This window comes from Myotis nattereri (assembly GCF_964212035.1).
Source record: "Myotis nattereri genome assembly, chromosome: 3".
In the NCBI taxonomy this organism is placed as follows: domain Eukaryota; kingdom Metazoa; phylum Chordata; class Mammalia; order Chiroptera; family Vespertilionidae; genus Myotis; species Myotis nattereri.
In genome coordinates, this window is record NC_138077.1 from 67558757 (window position 1) to 67579543 (window position 20787).

A 20787-nucleotide genomic window follows, 5' to 3' on the forward strand; every position below is an offset into this window, starting at 1 on the left:
TTGGCCCAGTGATCCCACTTCTAGGAATATATCCTAAGAAATCCAAAACACCAATCAGAAAGAATATACCACTATGCACCACTATGTTCATAGCAGCATGGTTTACAATAGCTAAGATCTGGAAACAGCTCAAGTGCCTATCAGTACATGAGTGGATAAAAAAACTGTGGTACATTTACACCATGGAATATTATGCAGGAGTGAAAAAGAAGAATCTCTTACCCTTTGAGACAGCATAGAGGGACCTGGAAAGTATTATGCTAAGCTAAATAAGTCAGTCAGAGAAAGATAAGTATTATATGATCTCACTCACATATGGAATCTAATAAACAAAAAAAACAACAACAACAAAAAACGGATAAACAAAATAGATCCAGGGATATAGAAGCATGGAAGAATCTCAGAGGGAAGGTGGGGGGGGGGGGCAGAGTATGGGGGGGTGAGAAGAGATCAACCAAAGAACTTGTATGCATATATGCATAACCCATAGACACAGACAATAATGTGATGCAGGCCTGGGGTGGGGGGCAGGGGCAGGCTAGAAGGGGTCAATGCAGTGGGAGGATACATCTGTATTACTTTCAACAACAAAGATAATTTTAAATTTTTTAAAAAATAGATTGTTTAAATAAATAAATAAATAAATAAATAAATAAATAAATAAATAAAATGGAATTGTTATATTTAAGATTGTGGTTGACTAAATTATTAGCCACAGATCACCACTTCCTGTGGTATATTATGCACCCCTATCCCTTGCCATGACCCCACACTGTGCAGAATAAATCTCCCTGTCCCTTGACTATGGCCATAGCTACCTGACTTGCTTTAACTGATGGAATATGACACAAGGGATGGTGTGTCAGTTCCAAGCCCACAATTTAAGAGGGACCATGTGATGTTGCTGACTCCTTCTTTGCTCTCGTCACTGCCCTGGCTGGCACCCTAGGTCAATGAGGAAAAGAGCCATGAGGAGTAAACCTGACCCTAACCTGCAAAGAACCAAACTCAAGAGGACCCAGTGCTTGAAGCAGAGCCACCCAATGAGCCCAGCCCAGATCAGTCACATCCCAGACAACCAGAATGAGTGATTGTTGTAAATCCCTGAGTTTGGGGGTTGATTGTTATGAAGCAATAGGTAGCAGCTGCAAAGACCCAGGATATGCACCAGGAGCAACAATGGCCCTGACAAGTTATTTATTCATATGAAAGTCATAATAAAAGTTTGATTACCCACCACAGAAAAGTTCATCACTTTCATCAAAGCAGTCATTAACTCCATCACACCGCTGGGCCTGAGGGACACACAGGCCCGAGGAGCATCTAAAAGATCCAACAGGACAGGCTGCAGAAAATTAAAAAATAGAAAATATTGTGTGGGTCCCTAGAAATCACTGGAGCACATTAATAAAGAAATATGAAGTGATTAGTGATTAAGGAGTTGACAATATAACAGTAGTAATTACATAAGTTCTTCATCAAATCTAAGTTACAAGTGATAATTGAAAAACAAAAAAAGCAGAATTTATGAGAGCAAAGAAATCAAATAAATTCACCAAAACAGAGTCAACATTGCAGCCAGGTCACATGTAAGTCAAACTTCTACTTCCTCCATTCTTGCCTCAGCTCTCTGGCAAGACTCAAAGAAAGTGAAAGCTGGAGAGTACCTGAGAGAGCCCAGCATTCTTAGTGTGCAGTTTTAGACACCCCAGGGGGATATGAATGGACTCTGGGGTCTGAATCCTCTATGATCAGATGCATTCTTCTGAGTAGTCTTTAGTTATATTTTCAATTAATCTCTGTCTCAAAATATATGAGTAAGCATAGAAAGTTGGACCTAGAGTAATTAGTGACTGGCCTTGAAACTCAGGACTCCTACCTCCTCCCCAGTCCATAATTTTTTTCACTTTAATCAGATTGCAAGTTAAAGATTCCATTCCTGGTCTTGATTCATGAATCCGAGCTTATAGCTACATATAATAGAAACTAGAGGCCCAGTGCACGAATTCATACACCAGTGGGGACCCTCAGCCTGGCCTGCAGGATTGGCCTGAAACCCACTCTCTGACATTCCCCAAAGGGTCCCATATTGCAAGAGGGCAGCGGCCAGGCTGAGGGATCCCACCAGTGCACGATCGGGACAGGGGAAGGACTCGGGAGGCTGGCCAGCCAGAGAGGGACTGTGAGAGGGCTCCAGGGCATGTCCAACCCGTCTCACTCAGTCTCAATCAGCCTGACCCCAGCAGCAGGCTAACCTACCAGTCAGAGCATCTGCCCTCCTGGTGGTCAGTGCACGTCATAGCAAGCGGTTGAGCAGCTTTAGCATATAAATAGCATATTATGCTTTGATTGGTTGACCAGACACTTAGCATATTAGGCTTTTATTATATAGGATAATAAATCCTTCCTCCCTTACTATGGTCTGAATATTTGTACGCCCTCCCCAAATTCATATGTTAAAATACTAATGCCTGCCCTTACCGGTTTGGCTCAGTGGACAGAGCGTTGGCCTGCAAACTCCAGGGTCCCAGGTTCGATTCTGGTCAAGGGCATGTACCTTGGTTGCAGGCACATCCCCAGTGGGGGGTGTGCAGGAGGCAGCTGATCAATGTTTCTCTCTCATTGATGTCTCTAACTCTCTATCCCTCTCCCTTCTTCTCTGTAAAAATCAATAAAATATTTTTAAAAAATAAAATGCTAATGCCCAATATGATGGTATTAGGAGGTGGTGCCCTTGGAGGTGATTGGGTCATGAGGGCAAGAATGGGCTTAGTGCTCTTATAAATGAGGCCCCACAGAGTTCTCTAGCCCTTTCCACCATGAGAGGATACAAGGAGAAATCTGTGATGCAGAAAAGAACCCTCACCTAACCACACTAACACCCTCATCTTAGACTTCCAGTCCCAAGAAATGTGAGAAGTAAATTTCTATTCCTTACAAGCTGCCTGGTCTGCAGTATTTTGTTACAGCAGCCTGAATAGACTCGGACACTCTCTGTACAAAGGAGTTGGGGAGAGTACATGGTCAGGACCCCACTATCTCAATGGCGCACAGTGGAGAGGATGAGTTCCTGAAAAAGATGATGGCTTACTATGTACCTGTTTCCTTGCTGGAAATGCTAATATTCCCATATTCAGAAGTGGACTATTCTAAATCCAGAAATAGAGCATTAGCAAAAAAAAAAAAAAAAAGACATGCTCTATAGGAGCTTTCTCTCACATCTCATCTTCATGGAGTCTTAAGTGATTAACCCTGCCTTTCCCTCGCTTAAAACGTCAAGAATTTCCTGAGAAAGTCAGTATCTACTCCCTCCAGCTCTAAGGACTTTCCTCAAACATTGCTTTGTCTATTGACCACTTCCTGGTCACTGTTTCAGTGGTTCTCACTGTGAAGCTTGACATTCTGACCACTGATAGCTGAGCGCTCCTTGACTGACCAGCTCTCCCTGTAGATGAAGCCAAAGAGAGTCACAACTGTTGGTCTCCAATCCACCAAATGTTGGTGTACACATCATATTTACAAAGAATTCTGGCTAGCAAAAGACAAATAAAGAAATGGGCTTGGTCTATACTTTAGGAGTAATGTGAGATGTTATTTTACAAATATGTTTATAAATCAATAATAAATAATTATACTATTTGTTCATAAGTTAAACTATAGCAGTAATAAATATGTAATTTTGTGTATTATCTATTATATATTTAGTTTACATTATATATTTGTTAAATATATATTTATTTATGTAGTATTTATTATAAAAATAAAAATGTAATAGAAAACAGCAGAAATAAAGCAGTTTTCATTCCTTTAAATTCTCCAAGTTTAGAGTTAAGTATTAGCCTCCTTTTCACCAATTTCTTGAGGTTTTCTAAGGACCTGATCCCAGGCTTACGTTGACTGATGTTGTAACTGCCATATTCCACCAGAAGTGGCTTGTCCGAGAGCTTGGAACTACATTGAAGCTGAATGTGAACAAGAGGGCTGGGCACTCGGAAAATGGTCTGGTGATCCATGTAGGAGCCACAGTACCTGAGGAGACAAGAATCGAAGATACAGGGTCTGAGGTCTTTCAACTGCATTCCTATTGGCCATGAATTCATTAATGCTTTGGTCACTTGAGCTTTGTTAGCATTTCTTTTTTTTTTTTATAAGCATTTCTTAGGGTGGAGCTGATAGTTATCCTTTCTAAGCTAAGTGTTTATGATTGAGTAACGTCTGCCCCCTAGATGTTGTCCTCTGCTAAATAAAACAAGAGCAGTACCACTGCCTGTCTGTTACCTCGCCCCTTGCTTTCCTCACCAACACTTATACTCAGAAGAAATATGGGTTTCATTCTCCTGGTCCCCACTCATTTTGTTGTGTAAATCACTGCGCAATATTGCCTGCTTCTGTCTACGAACCTCTCAATAGAGCAGAGTGGAATACATGAGCTCAGATTGAAAATATACAAAGAACCCCAGCAACACTTAAAGCAAAATAGAACAATATTTTTTCAAACTAAACTGAAATCAAATGCACACTTCAGAGCTTGTCCTTGGCAAAATTTCAAAGGAGTAATGTCTACCTACAATATTTCTCTATCTCAATTTTTCTTACTTGTCATCACCTAATAGACAATGTCCCTCCTGTTAGTAATTCTTAATGCATGAGCCCTGTGGTTAGTGAAACATGAAGTCTTATTATACAGGGGCCCACGATAAGTTAGGCCTTTGCCCTGTGTAGGTAAGGCTCTTCCCAGGGTGAAACCTGCAGAGTCTCAAAAGGAAATAGAAGACACAAGGCTTGAGGGGGAATGTCCTCCACCGGAATCTGTGACTGTCAATCACTCCAGGTCCCCAAAGCACTTGGGAAGCACCGTGTGTTCCAGGACCACACACAGGTATTCACTGGGAGGGGCAGAGAGTTAACCTATGATTTCAACATTTGAATGAGGAAAGCATTCATGTGCATTTCAGAAAGAAACTTTTGCAATTGGCTGATGTTCAGGACTTGGTGGACTAACAAACCAGCTCCTGTGATAAGAGGAAGAGATAACAGCTGCCATGGCCACCTGGCCAAGTGGAAGCCAGTGTCTGAGAAGCATCTGAAAGCCAAGTGAAGCTTTTGAGGCCAGAGACTATTCTAGTTGATCATCTTGGGATTAGAATACAAACTTATACGTGGAATCTAAAGAACAAAATAAATGAACAAACAAAATAGAAATAGATCCATAGATACAGACAATAGATTAATGGTTACCAGAGAGGAAGGGTGGGCGTTGGGGGACTAGGTGAAAAAGGTGAAGGGATTAAGAAGTACAAATTGATAGTTACAAAATAATCAAAAGGATGGAAAGTACAGCATAGGGAATACAGTCAATAATATTGTAATAACCATGTGTGCTGCCAGGTGGGTACTTGAAATATCAGGGGGAACACTTGGTAAAATATATGATTGTCTAACCACTATGGTGTACACCTGAAACTAATACAGCATAATGTTAACTGTAATTTAAAAATTAAATTTTTAAAAAAGAATACAAACTGTGTTCTGAAAACATGATGATTGTTATCTGTGTCATAGTGATTTTATATATGTTCTCTATTAACATATACTAGGCTTTTCTTGCAAAGATGAGCCTCACTCAAATATTCAGAAGTCAGGAGGAAAAGTATCTTTGAATACATGCTTGGGGTGAAGTTTAGAGAGGAACAGTCAGTAATGAGTCATGTCAGTGGCTAATGAAACAAATTTTTTTAAAAAAAATAAAAGGTTGGAGCAACTCAGCAAAATTGAGTTTACATGTACAGGCATATAATGGGTAAGAAAACTGAGATGTAAGTGAAAGGGCGAGGGCTATGCCCTCCATCTTACCCTGGATCCTCCATGTTGGGGCAGAGGCCATGTGCTCAGAAGAGTGCCTTCTTCCCCGAGCCCAGGCCCCTGCTGGCCACGCCCGGGATTTCTTTGAACTAACCAATGACAAGCAAGGGATGTGCGCGCCATAGAGATGACCACATCCTGTGTAACAAGACCCGACTTGGCGCCTGGCCAATCGGCAGGGCCTACAGTCAGCTCCCCTCCCCTCACTATTAAAGCCCTGATTTTCTCATGAGTGGCACTCGGTTTCCGGTCGCTGCGTCGACTGGATGCCCGGGTCAGGTTAGCTAACTCAATAAAGGACCTTCTGCTTTTGCATCGGACAGGCTCCCTGGCGTGGTTTCTTGGGGATCTTGAATTCTGGGCATAACATAAGGAGGTGAAGTAATGAGTTAAAGTTTATATGGCAAGAGAGTGGAAGCAGGATTTAGATCAGCCGTAGGCAAACTACAGCCCGCTGGCCGGATCCGGCCCGTTTGAAATGAATAAAACTAAAAAAAAAAAAAAAAAGACCGTACCCTTTTATGTAATGATGTTTACTTTGAATTTATATTAGTTCACACAAACACTCCATCCATGCTTTTGTTCCGGCCCTCCGGTCCAGTTTAAGAACCCATTGTGGCCCTCGAGTCAAAAAGTTTGCACACCCCTGATTTAGACACAACTCTGCCTGATATTATACCCTGGCATTTTCAGCACAGCAACAGCCTTCCCCTCAGGAACTCTGCTTTTTGTAGGAGGGTCTTCCATTTTCTCAGGGTTCATCTACTGCATTCAAGCTGCCCTGAGCATGCACACCCATTTCCATTCTCTCTCAACTCAAGATCTGTAGGCTTTCTGGTGTCAGATTTACCTTTTCCTCCTTCCCATGACAAATCCAGCACCCCTAGGCTACCCTCAGCAAGCCATCAGAAATTAGTTTAATTAGAGCCTTTCCTTTGGAGATGAAAAGGACTGATAATGGGAAGAGCTGGCATTTTGAATCCCAGGGTTCAGCTGCATCAAGATAATGTGATAGGATCTTAGCCAGCCCACAGGACAAAGTGAAGAGCTGGCCCTTCAGGGAAAGTACTTAGGCCAGAAGGCTTTCCTAGTAATGTCTCCCCTCATACTTTAACAGCAACATATTTGGGTTAGGCCAACCTTTCCTCTGGGTAAGGCCTTCCATTGGATTCCACACATATGGAAATTGGGGTGGTAGGAATTGCTACTTGGTTGGGGGGAGTATCTCATTTTCAAAACGGCTCTATTTTAGGAATACAACTTTACAAGAGATATCTATCTACAGATTTGTTTTATAGACATCAATTAGAATACTAAAATGCAGTATCCTTAAAGCCTTGGAACACATTCTATAATATTTGTCCATTCAATGTCATTTCAAACACAATCTTATGAATCATAAAAATAGCTAATTTTTTTTGGTGTGTAATATGCATTATTTCATTGAATGTTTACCCCCCAAAACACCTTATTAACTAGGAATTATTATCTCATTTTATAAACTGAAGGTCAAAGAGGTTAAATAACATGTCCTAGTTAATCACCCTACTAAAAGACAGAGCTGGAATTTGAACCCAGGTCTTCTGCTTGTGCTATAATAGACCCTCAATTCAAAGACACTCCCAAAGGAGTACAAAGCACATCTTAATAATGGAGCCAAGAATGCTTTAAATCAGGTAGAACCTGTTCCAATGATGACAGGACGAATGACTATTTAACAAGAAATCTAAAAGTCTCAAGAAAGTAAAAGTGGTTGTTCAGGAAAATCCTTATGAAAGGAAAGGTTTTGCCCTGGTTGTTGTGGCTCATTGGTTGGATTTCTGGTTCAATTCCTGGTCAGGGCACATGCCTGCTTTGCTAGCTTGGTCCCGAGTAGGGGGTGTGCAGGAGGCAGCCGATCAATGTTCCACTCTCATGTCAATGTTTCTCTTTCTCCCTCTCCCTTCCTCTCTCTCTAAAAGTCAGTAATATATATTATATATATCTATATATATAATATATATATAGATATATATAATATAGATAATATAGATAATATATAGATAGATAGATAGATAGATAGATAGATAGATAGATTCGTTCATGGAATAAAAATGAACAAAGAATTAGCAAGAAAAATCCCATAGGCTACCTTCAAAAGGATAAAAGGATTCTTATCACAAATAAACAGAGAAGCCATTCTGCTGCCAAGACAGGGCATCCTACAGTTTAAAATACAAGACCTATTATAACTTTGGGAGCAAATAAATAATAACAACAAGGAAAGGACAAACTAAGAATGAGAATGAGGACCTACTATGTTGGTTTGGGATGCGCAGGCACCTAGATTTCTCTCAGCCTTTCTCTGATCAACCTCAACCCATGTCCCAGACTCAGGATATAACCAGGCCAATTAGGCCTCTTGTACTGCACAGAATTGGCTAAGGGTTTCTAACTTTTATACCACCAGGACCCCTATTTATTATTTTCCTCCATGACTCCATAGTTTGAAAGACTTTATCTGCCAAACTATTTTTGTAAAGTGCAGTGTGCACATTCACAGCCCAGCAGCATAGAGCAAGGACTGAGGAGCCATAAAGCATGGATTTGAATCCTGTCTTAATCACTTAAGAGCTGAGTGGCCTTGAGCAAGTATTAACTCCTGCATTCCTCAGTTTCCCTATCAGTAAATAGTAAAGTGTACTCTTTGAGGACAAGAAAGCCAAGGCTTTGAACCTCTGAGCAGGGCCCTTCATCGGACTCCTCACACATGGGAACCACTTACATGTGCTCATTAATTTCCCACCATCCGTGGTCACAGCCTTTCACACTCTTCTTGGTTATTGAATAGTTATGGAATTTCAGTGCTATGCCAAGAGTTGATACAGGAGTCTGTGAAAAACAAGCATAGGTAAAAAAATATATATATTATTCAATTAAGGACATATTTCAGGTAGATTGTCTTACTCAGAACCCATTTCCTTGGCTTGCTGTTTTAAGGCCATTTTATTCTTTGTGCCCTGTGGCCTGTGGTGGGGTAGACCACTAACTCTGAGCAAACTCTGATGAGGAGAACACGATGGAGAGGAAAGTGGGCAGCCCAGTGCTCAGGGAGCAGCTAGTAGGTCCCACTCTGAGTGAGCTAAGTGATATTAGATCATATGTAGGTTTCAGTTTCCTCCCACTAAATGAGCATAGCTTTGAAAACACCCACTTATTAATGAGTGTAGACATTGTCCTCTTTCAGTGATAAAAATGACATAGTTTATGTAAAGCACGACTCAGACTCTTTAGATAAAGGAGAAGTGAGTCAGCATCCTCTTCACATGAAACCTGGTTATTCCTAAAGGCAGTTACTGAGTCACCCCTAGACCTTCACAGAAGAGACTACACCAGAGAGGGAGCTGCCTATATAGAACGAGCACATATGAGTGTGTATGCATGTGCGCGCACACACACACACACACATACAACTGACTTTTTATGGCATTGTGTAACATGTATATACATTATGCCTAATATGCCACAATTTTAGTTTTAATTTTCATTTGAACCAAGAATTATTTGCGACTTCTTTCATTTGCAGGGAGTAGAATTTTGGTTTATCCATTTTCAAGTTCTCTAATTCTATCTTAATTACATAAAAGATTATTTATTGCCTATACTTCTTTTAATTTTTTAATTTATTAAGAATTGTTGTGATCATATTTATGAATGCTCCAAGATCATTTTAAAAAGAAGGTAATTTTTCTCTCTCTCTGTTCACGTGTGTTTGTGTGTATAATATCCTCATTATTTCTATGGTTTAATACCTTTCTTAACCTAATTTTTTATTTCCCACTATCTGTTATGAACCAAGAGAAAGAAATTAACATCTCTTATTTAAGCATTGTTTCTTCTTCTTCATATGTCCTATAGATTTTGATCTATAAGTATTCATGCTATATCCTTGGTGTATAAACAATTGTCATAATTATATCTTCACTGTGGACTGCCCTCTTTGTAATTATAGGTTGCCTTCCTTTTTTCACTGAAGGTTGTTGCCCTGATTTCATCATTGGCTAGCACTAAGGTTGTGTTCCATGCTTTCTTTCTGTTTACATTTGCCTAATATGATATTGCTCAACATTTATTTTCAGCTTTATTAAATCACTTTTTATTCACTTTGTCTTTTGAAAACAACATATTGTACAATTAAGTTTGTAGTAATACTTTGTGATTCAATCCTAGTCTATCTTTTTTGTTGTTGTTGTATTGAGATATATTGACATAAACATTATATGAGTTTCAGGTGTACAACAGAATGATTTGATATTTGCGTATATTGCAAATGCTGACCATAGTAAGTCTAGTCAAAAATCCATCACCATATAGTTAAAATTATTTTATTTTAATAAGAACTTTTAAGGTCTATTCTCTTAGCAACTTGCAAATATACAATACAGTATGATTAACTATATTATTTTTACCTATAGTCATGCTGTACATTACATCCCTATGAATTATTTATTTTATAACTGGAAGTTTGTGCATTTTGACCGCCTCCACTCATTTTGCCGAACTCCCACCTCTAGCAACCACCGATCTCTTGTCTATATCTGTGAGTTCAGTTTATTTTTTTAGATTCTGAACATAAGTAAGATCATAATATATTTGTCCTTCTGCCTTTCCCTTTTCCTTTTCCATCCGCTCCTTTCATCTTCTCTTGTCCTCATTCTCTCCCCAACCTTCAGACTTGATAGTCATCTGAGGCTCTAAGATTCTGCAGCCCTGAGGCCTTAAGACTCTGGCAGTGAGCAAGAGTCCAGCATCTTAATGTTTTAATTATTTTGTAAATGTTCGAGATGACAATAAAAATAATTTAAGGATGCATGCCATCAGGAAATTACCACTAAGTACAGATGTAAGTATGATAAAAGTATACATTTTATAAATATTACTAAATTATAAATTTAATAAATATTTAACTGACTTGCACAAATAATATGCAGCCAGCATGCTCCTGCCTCAGGGCCTTTGCCTCAGCTGTTCCCTTTGCCTGCAGCACTCTTTGCCTAGGTATGCACAAGGTTAGTTCCGCATGTCTTTCAGATATTATTTCTGTGCAAATGTTCCCTTGTCAGTGAGGTTTGCCCTGACTATCTTACTTAAGATAGCTAATTCTTTTTTAAAAAATATATTTTATTGATTTTTTACAGAGAGGAAGTGAGAGGGATAGAGAGTTAGAAACATCGATGAGAGAAACATCGATCAGCTGCCTCCTGCACTCCCCCTACTGGGGATGTGCTCGCAACCAAGGTACATGCCCTTGACTGGAATCGAACCTGGGACCCTTGAGTCGGCAGGCCGACGCTCTATCCACTGAGCCAAACCGGTCAGGGCAAGATAGCTAATTCTTGACTTCCTCCCCCAGCTAACCACCACTCTCTCAGCTACAGCCCCCTTCCCTGCTTTAATGTTCTCCATAGCACTGTACATCCATATAACATACTGTATACGTATTTCAAATGCTCATTTGTTGCCTATCTCCCCTACTGTATGGTAAACTCCATGAGAGCAGAGTTTGTGTGTGTGTGTGTGTGTGTGTGTGTACTTTTATGGATCCCAGTGTTTAGCATACTGCCTAACATGTAGTTGGCCTTTAGCAATGACATATTGAATGAATGCAAAATGTATATTGCTTGCTGCTTACATCTAATTGCTATGTCACACTATAATGATTTTATACGTATATACTGAAAGAGCAAAGATGACATCTTGCCCTATCTCCCTCCACATGATATTACAGTTGGAGAAAGAAAAATAGTTTACAGACTAAGATTAAAAAAAAAAAAGCAGGAACACCCTGTCTAACACCAATAGGAGATGTACATCTATACTAATAAAAGGGTAATATGCTAATTAGACCGGATATACCGGACGTCTTCCAGACGTTATTCCAGACATCGTTTCTGACAAAGCCAGGGGCATGGCTGGCCTGAAAACCACCTGCGGCCCCTCACCCAGGCTGGCCCCGCTGCCCATTTGGGATCCCCCAACCCCGATCCAGGGCCCCCTTCAGTGCAGGCCATCTGGCCCCCACCTGTACACCAGGCCTCTATCTTATGTAATAAAAGAGTAATATGCAAATTGACCCTAACAGCAGAACGACCAGAACAACTGCTGGACCAGTCACTATGTCAAGCACCGATCACCCGATGGCGAATGGGGAACTGGGGGTGGGTGGCGGCAGGGGGTGGAGCTGGCTGTGGGCAGCTGGGGAAGATGGCCCTGATCGCAGGCCAGGCCTAGGGACCATAACCACACACAAATTTCGTGCACTGGGCCTCTAGGATTCTATAAATTTACATTATGGTTTGCTTATACAACTGAAATATATATTGCCTAATTCAATTTATTATTTATTTATTATTCCTATTATTATTCCAATGGTGAAGTAATTAAAAATTAACAAATGAGCTCTGTCATAATAAAAGAGTAAATTCTTTGATCCCATAATAATGTCTTTGCATTTTTAATACAAACAGACAAAATAATAAATGGGAAAATAAGCCCCAGCCTGCAAAGGGCAGTTAATTTGTAGGCAGAGGTTTGAAGTTGCAAAAACTTTCATGTTCTAGAATTTCAAAAATATTTATGTGTTATAAAACTAATACTTCTTTGTAATTAAATTTTATATTAGAGGCAATTTAATTCAAAAATAAATTGCTACTAAAAGTACTATAACAATATTTTTTAAGGTAGTGGTAAAACTAGGCTACCTGAAATTTCCAGGTACACTTGCATTTCGGAGGATAGTAGCTTGGGTAATACGGACTTGAAATTTTCCCTTCAAAGCCAGTGATTTCTTTGACCAACACTGTGTTTTCACACTCTGGAAAAAAAAATTCAGTAACACACAATGATTTGCAGTTGTGACATTATGGGACTGACACTACATATACTTCTTTCACTATAAATGCACAGTTTCTTCATCAACAAGCATGTATATATTAATTTAAACTAAGTTTTTACAAAAGAAATAGTACCCTGCCCTAACCAGTTTGGCTGAGTGAATAGAGCATCAGCCTGCAGACTGAAGTGTTCCAGGTTCGATTCCGGTCAAGGGCATGCACCTTGGTTGCGGGGGCACATCCCCAGTAGGGGGTGTGCAGGAGGCAGCTGATCGATGTTTCTCTCTCATTGATGTTTCTAACTCTCTATCCCTCTCCCTTCCTCTCTGTAAAGAAAATCAATAAAATATATTAAAGAAAAGAAATAGTACCCTACATAGGTATAGCTAAACTGTTTGTTCAAATTCTATATTTGTTTTCAAATAATGTATTTTGGTTACACATTTGCAGGATGCTATTACTTCATAAAAAAATACAGTTAAGCCTGGCCAGCATGGTTTAGTGGTTGAGCATAGACCTATGAACCAGGAGGTCACAGTTCGATTCCCCGTCAGGTATGGTCTGGGCACATGCCAGGGTTGCAGGCTTGATCCCCAGTGAGGGGTGTGCAGGATGCATCCAATCAATGATTTTTTCTCATTATTGAATTCTCTCTCTCTCTCCCCCTTTCTCTCTGAAATTAATAAAAATATATATTTTTTAAAAAACTCACAGTTTAAATTTTTAAAAGCTCTGAACTTCTTTTGTTCAACTAAGTGCATCCTTGTTGTTGAAATATACCTAGTTTACGTAACATGTTCTGTTTAAGACAATCTAAATGTCTATTCTTGCTGATATGGTAACCCTTCTCCTAGAATGTAAGCTTCTTGAGAGTATTGATTTACCTCTATTTTGTTTACTGCTATTTCCCTAACACCTATAGCCATTCCTGGCATATAAAGATATAACTAATTGTTGTTATAACTATTTGTTGAGTGAATAGACAAAGTCCATTACAATGTTTCTGAGATAATTACATTCTTAACCTTTGAAGTTAGAGATAATTTTCAACCCAATAATATCTCAAATATCCAGTCCAATAAATCCATTTTACATTTAGTTTTGTAATAATTTGAAGCAGAAAAACTACCAAAATAAGCCAAAGCCTTAAAACGTAGATGAAACTACAGCTATCACTATCTATGTAAGCCAAATCCTCTTCCCTCCTCCCCCTTATCTCCCATTCTGACCCCTTTGGCTTTACTGATGCTCATAATGAAGTTACCAAGGAGAAGAGGGGGAACATCTGTAATACTTTCAACAATAAAGATAAATTACTTTAAAAAGTTACCAAGACATGACCTATAAGATCCGATCAGTTGCAACACATATCACAAAGAGACTAGAGTTTCTTATTGTTTTGCTTTACTTCATTAACCCAAGTCCAAAAGAGAAGAATGAGGGGGGTCATTTTTGCTCACTGTTGCCTAGTAAAACCCACTAAATCTTCAAGGTTTTTGCTTCACGGGCACTTTCTGGGATGGCATTCACAAGTATGACTATAAATGAGACATCACAAGAGACAGACTAGTGTGCTAGTTACTTGCCTACCAGCTCCAAACGGACCCTTCTCTGTTCTGCAGTGCCAGGCTGGGACTCTGCAAACCATGTACTTTCTTTACTACCTGGCTCCCTGATAGGCTCTGCCAATGGGGGTGCCAACTGGAAACTAGAAGGCTGGAGGAGGAAGAATCAGACTTCCCCCTCTTATTCCTGGGAGGGTCACCCGAAGAACACTTCTTCGCCCCCGCAGGTAACACTTCGTTCCTGTACAGAGCTGAATCCTGTTAGCAGTTTCTCCACCGTCCACTTTATTGAATCTCCTGCAAAGATACCAGCCTCCGCTGTCTGGCACCCCCTCCTTAGAGGTCTGGGTTCCAGGTCCATGAATATCTGCCTCTGAACTCAGAAACACCAGCACCAGCTGAGCAGCCACCCTTCCCCAGAGTTTCATTTCACAAATCCCTCCTCCAAGCTCTATTCCCCCAGTTGCTTCTTACATGTGTTGCTTTCTACATGATACAAAGAAAACCCAGTTTTCTTTTTGCCTTTTGAGTTACCTAGTTAACACCTTTCTATTGAGTTACCAGTTCTTTAAGTTAAATTTTCTCTACTAGAATAACTGATACGATATTTATGTTCTAACTGGACCCTGAGTCAGGGTCCCTGACCTACACAACTGGTGTTATAATACAGCCTCAGGAGAGATCAGACAGGAGCATCGTAACAAATATTTCTACAGGTGACTTCGGGGGGCGGGAGACTTACTTTGTTCTGGAATGACTTCAAAATATGCCCGGATTCCTGATAGCCTCCGTATCTGAGGAGATTTAAATGTCACCAACATGAGATTATTTGTAGAAACAAATGACATTAATGTTCTTGTAGGTTCACACATTCTGAAACCAGATAACAAAACAATACGTGAACAGCAGGTTACTGAGGAGTGGGCCTACATCCAACACTAATTCCACACATCGTCTGGGCCAGCCACACAGTTCTTGTGCATCAAACTCCACCAGCCAGGTCCACTACCTCGAATGGAAGGAGTAATAATGGTTTACTCCTCACAGCACTGTGGTGGCTTAAATAAGAAAATAACTAGATATGTCTGGATGAAAAAAACTCAACAGCAATGATCGAGGAGTGAGAGCCAGCGACAATTTTACTGTTCCCTGCATATCTCTATATACTGTATGGACTTTTGACACACACATGCATCCCAGAAATACAAAAAAATAAGTACATACAGAAAACACTGTTGCATAGATAGATTAATACTATTCAAAGTAAAATAATTCATGTACATTTTTAGCACAGTGAAGCACAAATAATAATGCTGACTAAAGGCCAACTGACATTAGGTTAACAAAATACTAAGCACTCATAAAGTAAAAAATATATATGTGTGTAAATGAAAAGATTTATGCAAAAATACAACAGATATTTGTTCTGGGTAATAGGCACTTGTGAAATAGTTGACATTGTTTTCTCTGACCTCACTTTCACAATGAACATTGTATTATTTTAAAATAAGGAACAACATTTGCTTGTTTTATTGATGTTATACAATCATCACAGAATACTTATTCTCACACTTTACTGAAACAGTGTACTTCACTATGATTGCAATCAAAGTAAAAAATTTTTAAAAATCTGGTAGATTTCAGAAATATTGGCGGAAGGTCCTGCTATACTGATTTCGACTCTCTTATGCTACAAAAGAAAAATAAACGTTGTATCTGAGAGGCTAATTCAGTGCATGGGTCAGTCATTGACCTGATATATGCAGAAGTGGCTCACAAAAAAACCAAGGGGAACCCAGGTGCTACGAAAGAGAGAAATTGTACAAAAAGCTTTTCACCCACAACCAGAGTGCTTGCCTGATACCTGTACAGGACGGTGCTCCGGATGGGCAAGAGGGAGTCGTAAATGGTCAGGGAGTCGGTGACGCAGTTGTCGGCTTCGATCTGGACGGACTCTATCGACAGGCGAATCAGGTAGCCCACGATGGCCACCAGCTTGAAGTGGCACATGAGCCTCCCGGAGGTTGCAGAAATCTCCAGAGGGTAGCGAACGGACAGATGATCTGCATACAAGTACTGAGAGCAGCCTTTCTCTGTGGAGACAGCGCTCTTGTGTTTTTAGGAATGACTTTTCTAGAAATCTTGTTAGAAGAGTAAAGAGCAGAAGAGGTCCCATGGAGGCCATCTGCTGCCTTTGCCAGTCTGAAGTCCACTCCCCTCTCTCCTGATCACAGCACCTGGACTTCACTTTGAGAAACTGTCCTTATCATGTCTATATGGTTTGGTTGGGGTTAATCTCACCCCTAGGTGCAGAGGTGGGCACGTGACTCAGACTGACCAATCAGAGTCAGATAAGCTGGGTCAGGAGTGGGCATGTCAGCCAACCAGAGATAATGAGACCCAGTCCCAGCACTTCTGCAGGGACTATCAGGAAATCTATGCGGGTTTATTTCCCACCATGGTTACTAAACTGATAAATTATAAGCCTGGATCTGCAGGTGGCCATTTATGCCACCACATTGGACAAATACATTTGATGGGGCCTCAACAGAGGAGAGCAGAGATTCAGAGTGCCGGAGACCAATTCCAGCATGACAGCAGGGCTGATCTGGGAATGGCTGAAGGCATTTCCCCAAACCTGAATAGGATACATTAAATTGATTTCTTGTCTGCCAGACAGCTAAAAGGCATCTTAATCTACATGTTATTGCCTCCTACTGGCCAAACACCTGAACAGCTGTAGGCTAATTCCCCCATTCTGACAATGGACTCTGTACCAAACCCTGACCCTTTGAAGTGTATATCTCTGCCTTGCCTCAGGACAAGTTGTGTTAATAAAAAGTATGGGGTCCTGGGGATGAGGAGAACCTAAGGCCTTAGACTTAAGACCTTAGAACTTAGCTCCTTTAGCTAAGCTCCTCTGACCCCCAAATGCCTTACAAAATTATATCTCGTCTCCAGACTCTTTATTAGTCTCTGGACTGTTATTTAACATCTACCCACAACCTTCTCCCGATTCCTGAACCCTTCTTGATGCTGGGACAAGAGCACCAACAGCAGAGTCCTGATGATATGTTGTCTTAGAACCTGGTCCAACCGAACCTGAAGCCTCCTCCCACCCCCACCCCCACCCCCACCCCAGGGGAGCCCCATTCATATGAGTCAATCAAATTTCTTTACGCGTAAACCAGTTTGAGTATATTTCTGTCACTTGTAACTGAGAGAGCACTCACAAACACCATCAATTGAAAAGGAAAACTACAGCCCAAAAGATACCGATTTGGAGGCAGTGGGGAGTAGAGGATAGGGTAGAGGGAGGGAAGAAACCACATGACATAACTTACCAGGTCCTATGGTTGAAGAGTAATCTGACCGAAGCCCAGCTGCATTGAAAAACAAACAAACACACATAGAAAAAAAGACCATCAATCTTGTCATTTCATCCTGTTAGAATTTTGCCTAGAAAAAAATATTTTCAGTCCTTTAAAAGCAATCCAACATATCTGGGGTTTGTTTTAAAATAATCCAGTGAGGGGAAGGGAGGTTGTTTAGGTATTTACAGATCAAATCGGACAGATGTGAGCTGATGGTTTTTGGAACTGAGTAAAGGTAAGGGTATACTAGAGTTCATTTTTCTATTCTCTTTCCTTTTGTATGCTTGAAGTCATCCATGGTAACAAGCTTTAAACATTTTTAAAGGTAAAAAAGGAAACAACAAATATAATAATAATTAGTCATATTAATTATATCTGAAATAGTATTATGTGGTGCAGAATTTTCATTCATTTAACAAATGTGTATCAGCTTCCTACTATCTGCCTAGCATATATATATAATTGAAATCAAAAGAAAAAGCTGAATAAATTTTGTGTTATGCAAAAATTAAACCATTATACTGTCAAGACAAATGATGGAATTTACATTTGACAAGGCTATGGGACAGGCCGTTTGGAGCACTGGGCAGCACTACATAACACAGGTTCAGTTCTGTCTGGATGAGGAAAGAGACAAGACAAAGCTCAGAAAAATTTTCCTTCTGCAGGACTTTGTGCCTTGGAGCCTCAGTTTGAATAAACCAAATCAAGTATAGGGAGGGGTGCATTTTAATAAATTCAATTTCATATATATTTTCTCCCCAGTTCAATTGTCCAATCAATGTATGTAAACTTCAGTAACTTCCTTTATCAACATCGCTCCCATATCTTCAACTAATCCTGCTCCACTGGGTCTGCCGAGAGAATACTTCATTACCATGGTGCCTGCAATACTGACAGTATCAGGGGTGCTGCGGGAAGGAATGCTTAAAGGAGAATTACCCAACAATCACCATTTAGGACCACGGAGTCCATGTCCACAGCCAGACCCTGCAAGCTTCCCACAGAGGTCCGGTTTATGATGCTCGTCTGGATGGAGTCCTTCAGGATGGCGGCCACACAGTCCTCACAGAAGATATGGCCCTTGGCATGTGGCATGACAAACACAATCCAAAAGTGGACCAGGAGGCCACCTTTGTTGTTACTGCTGTAGAGAACGGAGAAAGATGTTCAGAGATACCTCTTAGGAAGGAGACTTTTACAGGAAGCCAGTGGCCCAACTGGTACTTTCAAGGTAAGGCCTGTGAGCACAACTTTCAACTGAGCATGACTTCCTTCTTTAGGAATTCATCACCTCCTAGTAGAGGGACTGGAAAGGGACAGCATCATGCTATGGGTATTCTTGTGTTGGGTTCAGATCTAGAACCATTAGTGAGAACACACTATTTCTGTGGCTGTCAATCAGTATTCACTGCTAATGCAAATAGCAAGTTACAGTTTTTCATACCTCATGGTGTCCATACACAGTGCTAAATCTGCTTTATCCCATTTAATTATATTAGAAAGGTTGGTTATTATTCCAGTTTTACAGATGAGAAAATTAAAACCAACTACAACTCAAAACCACACAGCTAGGAAGTAGCAAAACCAGGAATCCACCTCATTTTGGTTTCAGCCTGACCCTGGAGAAGGCACTGCTAACTGCTTAAATATTATCATGACTTATGGGGGGGGGGGGGGAAGCCACACAAGATAATGTTCTGTAGTACATAATTTGGGTAATAAAAGTGAAGGAAAGTAAACAAATTGCTTTATTCTAAGACTTTAATACCGAAATGGATTGTGAATCTGTAGATGCATTGGGGGTGGGGGAAGGTGGGATACAGTACAGGGCACGTGATTTTTCCTAAAAATGATTTGGCCATGGAATACTTTTTTTTCTCAAGAGACCTCCAGTGATCAGTTTTTACTGAACATATTTTGAGAAATACTGGTCTGTGTTTTGTTTTTGCCCCGACCCACTATAGCAGCCATGTTAATGGCCATTTTGCCCACTGGCATTAGTACAGGGTCCTGGATCCCAGCTATGGGGAGAAGGCAGGCTTTGGTAGATAAAAAGAAAAACTCAGCAAGAGAGCATAGCAAAGACTTGGGTCACTATTGTGCTAGAAGGGAATTAATCCACAACCGCCCCTAAGAAGTTACTAGAGAATGGTGATACCTTGGCCTTTTCAGGGCTTTGAGAGGAATTTACAGCAGTGAACACAGAAATCCCAAAGCAAGGGACCCCCAATACCTGACATCTGCAATGACAGACTGCTTGTAAAATTTGGAGAAGGCGGATGTTGTGTAAACCAGGTTTACCTGAAAAAGAAAAACCGAGGTTTCTGAAGTCTTTCACTCTGGCTTCCTCTCACAGTACCAAGCTCTGATTAGCTCCCAAGGAGATAAACAAGACTCAAATGAAGGCCTCTAACTCCAAACCCAGACATTTTTCCTTGCATTTCTTTTTTTTTTGGGGGGGGGGGGAGTGGGGGGAGAGGGTAGTTAATCCTCACCAGAGGATTTTTTCCCATTTATTTATTTACTTATTTTTTAGAGAGAGTAGAAGGGAGGCAGGGAGGGAGGGTAGGGGTGGGGGGGCATGGAGAAACATTGGTATGAGAGAGACACATCAATTGGTTGCCTCCTGCATGTGCTCCAGCCAGGCCAGGGATAAAATCTGCAATCCAGGTACATGTCCTTGACCGGGAATCAAACCCAAGACCCTTTGGTGTGCAGGCTGATGCTCTAACCACTCAACAATACAGGCCAGGGCTATTCCTTGAATTCAAATAAATTTTTACTTCCTGTAGCAGTCTTGGGTTTTTTAACCTTCATTCTGCTTTCTCTGAAGAATAATTTGTTACCTTCATTTATTTCTGTCTTTATTCACCTTAATCAAACTTAACTTCTGTGTTCTGCCTAAATTTAATTTGCTCCACAATTAATAAATCAAATGCCTTTAAGCACATTTTAAAAGTGCTTGACCCAACCTCTTTTCTATTAATTAAATGGCATAGAAAAATTAAATTCTTAAGGACATGTTGCTATATTAGCCACTAGGGGGCGAGTGGTGCCCACAACCAGGACAACCACCCCTTTTCCAACTCACCAGTCTCTAGGGAAACACCC

The 20787-nt window shown here is 40.5% G+C and overlaps 1 protein-coding gene across 1 annotated transcript in view; it reads right to left on the reverse strand.

Moving 5' to 3' along the window:
• Window positions 1–20787, reverse strand: part of TMPRSS7 (transmembrane serine protease 7) — a 37509-nt gene that overhangs the window by 12536 nt on the left and 4186 nt on the right. The window contains exons 2-10 of the mRNA XM_081087320.1: window positions 19910–19977; window positions 18627–18820; window positions 17644–17682; window positions 16164–16392; window positions 15042–15172; window positions 12603–12715; window positions 8627–8733; window positions 3893–4029; window positions 1238–1345 (exon numbers count right to left, since the gene is read on the reverse strand). Of these exons, the coding sequence (XP_080943446.1) occupies window positions 1238–1345; window positions 3893–4029; window positions 8627–8733; window positions 12603–12715; window positions 15042–15172; window positions 16164–16392; window positions 17644–17682; window positions 18627–18820; window positions 19910–19977 (1126 nt within the window). The remainder of the gene's footprint in view (window positions 1–1237; window positions 1346–3892; window positions 4030–8626; window positions 8734–12602; window positions 12716–15041; window positions 15173–16163; window positions 16393–17643; window positions 17683–18626; window positions 18821–19909; window positions 19978–20787) is intronic.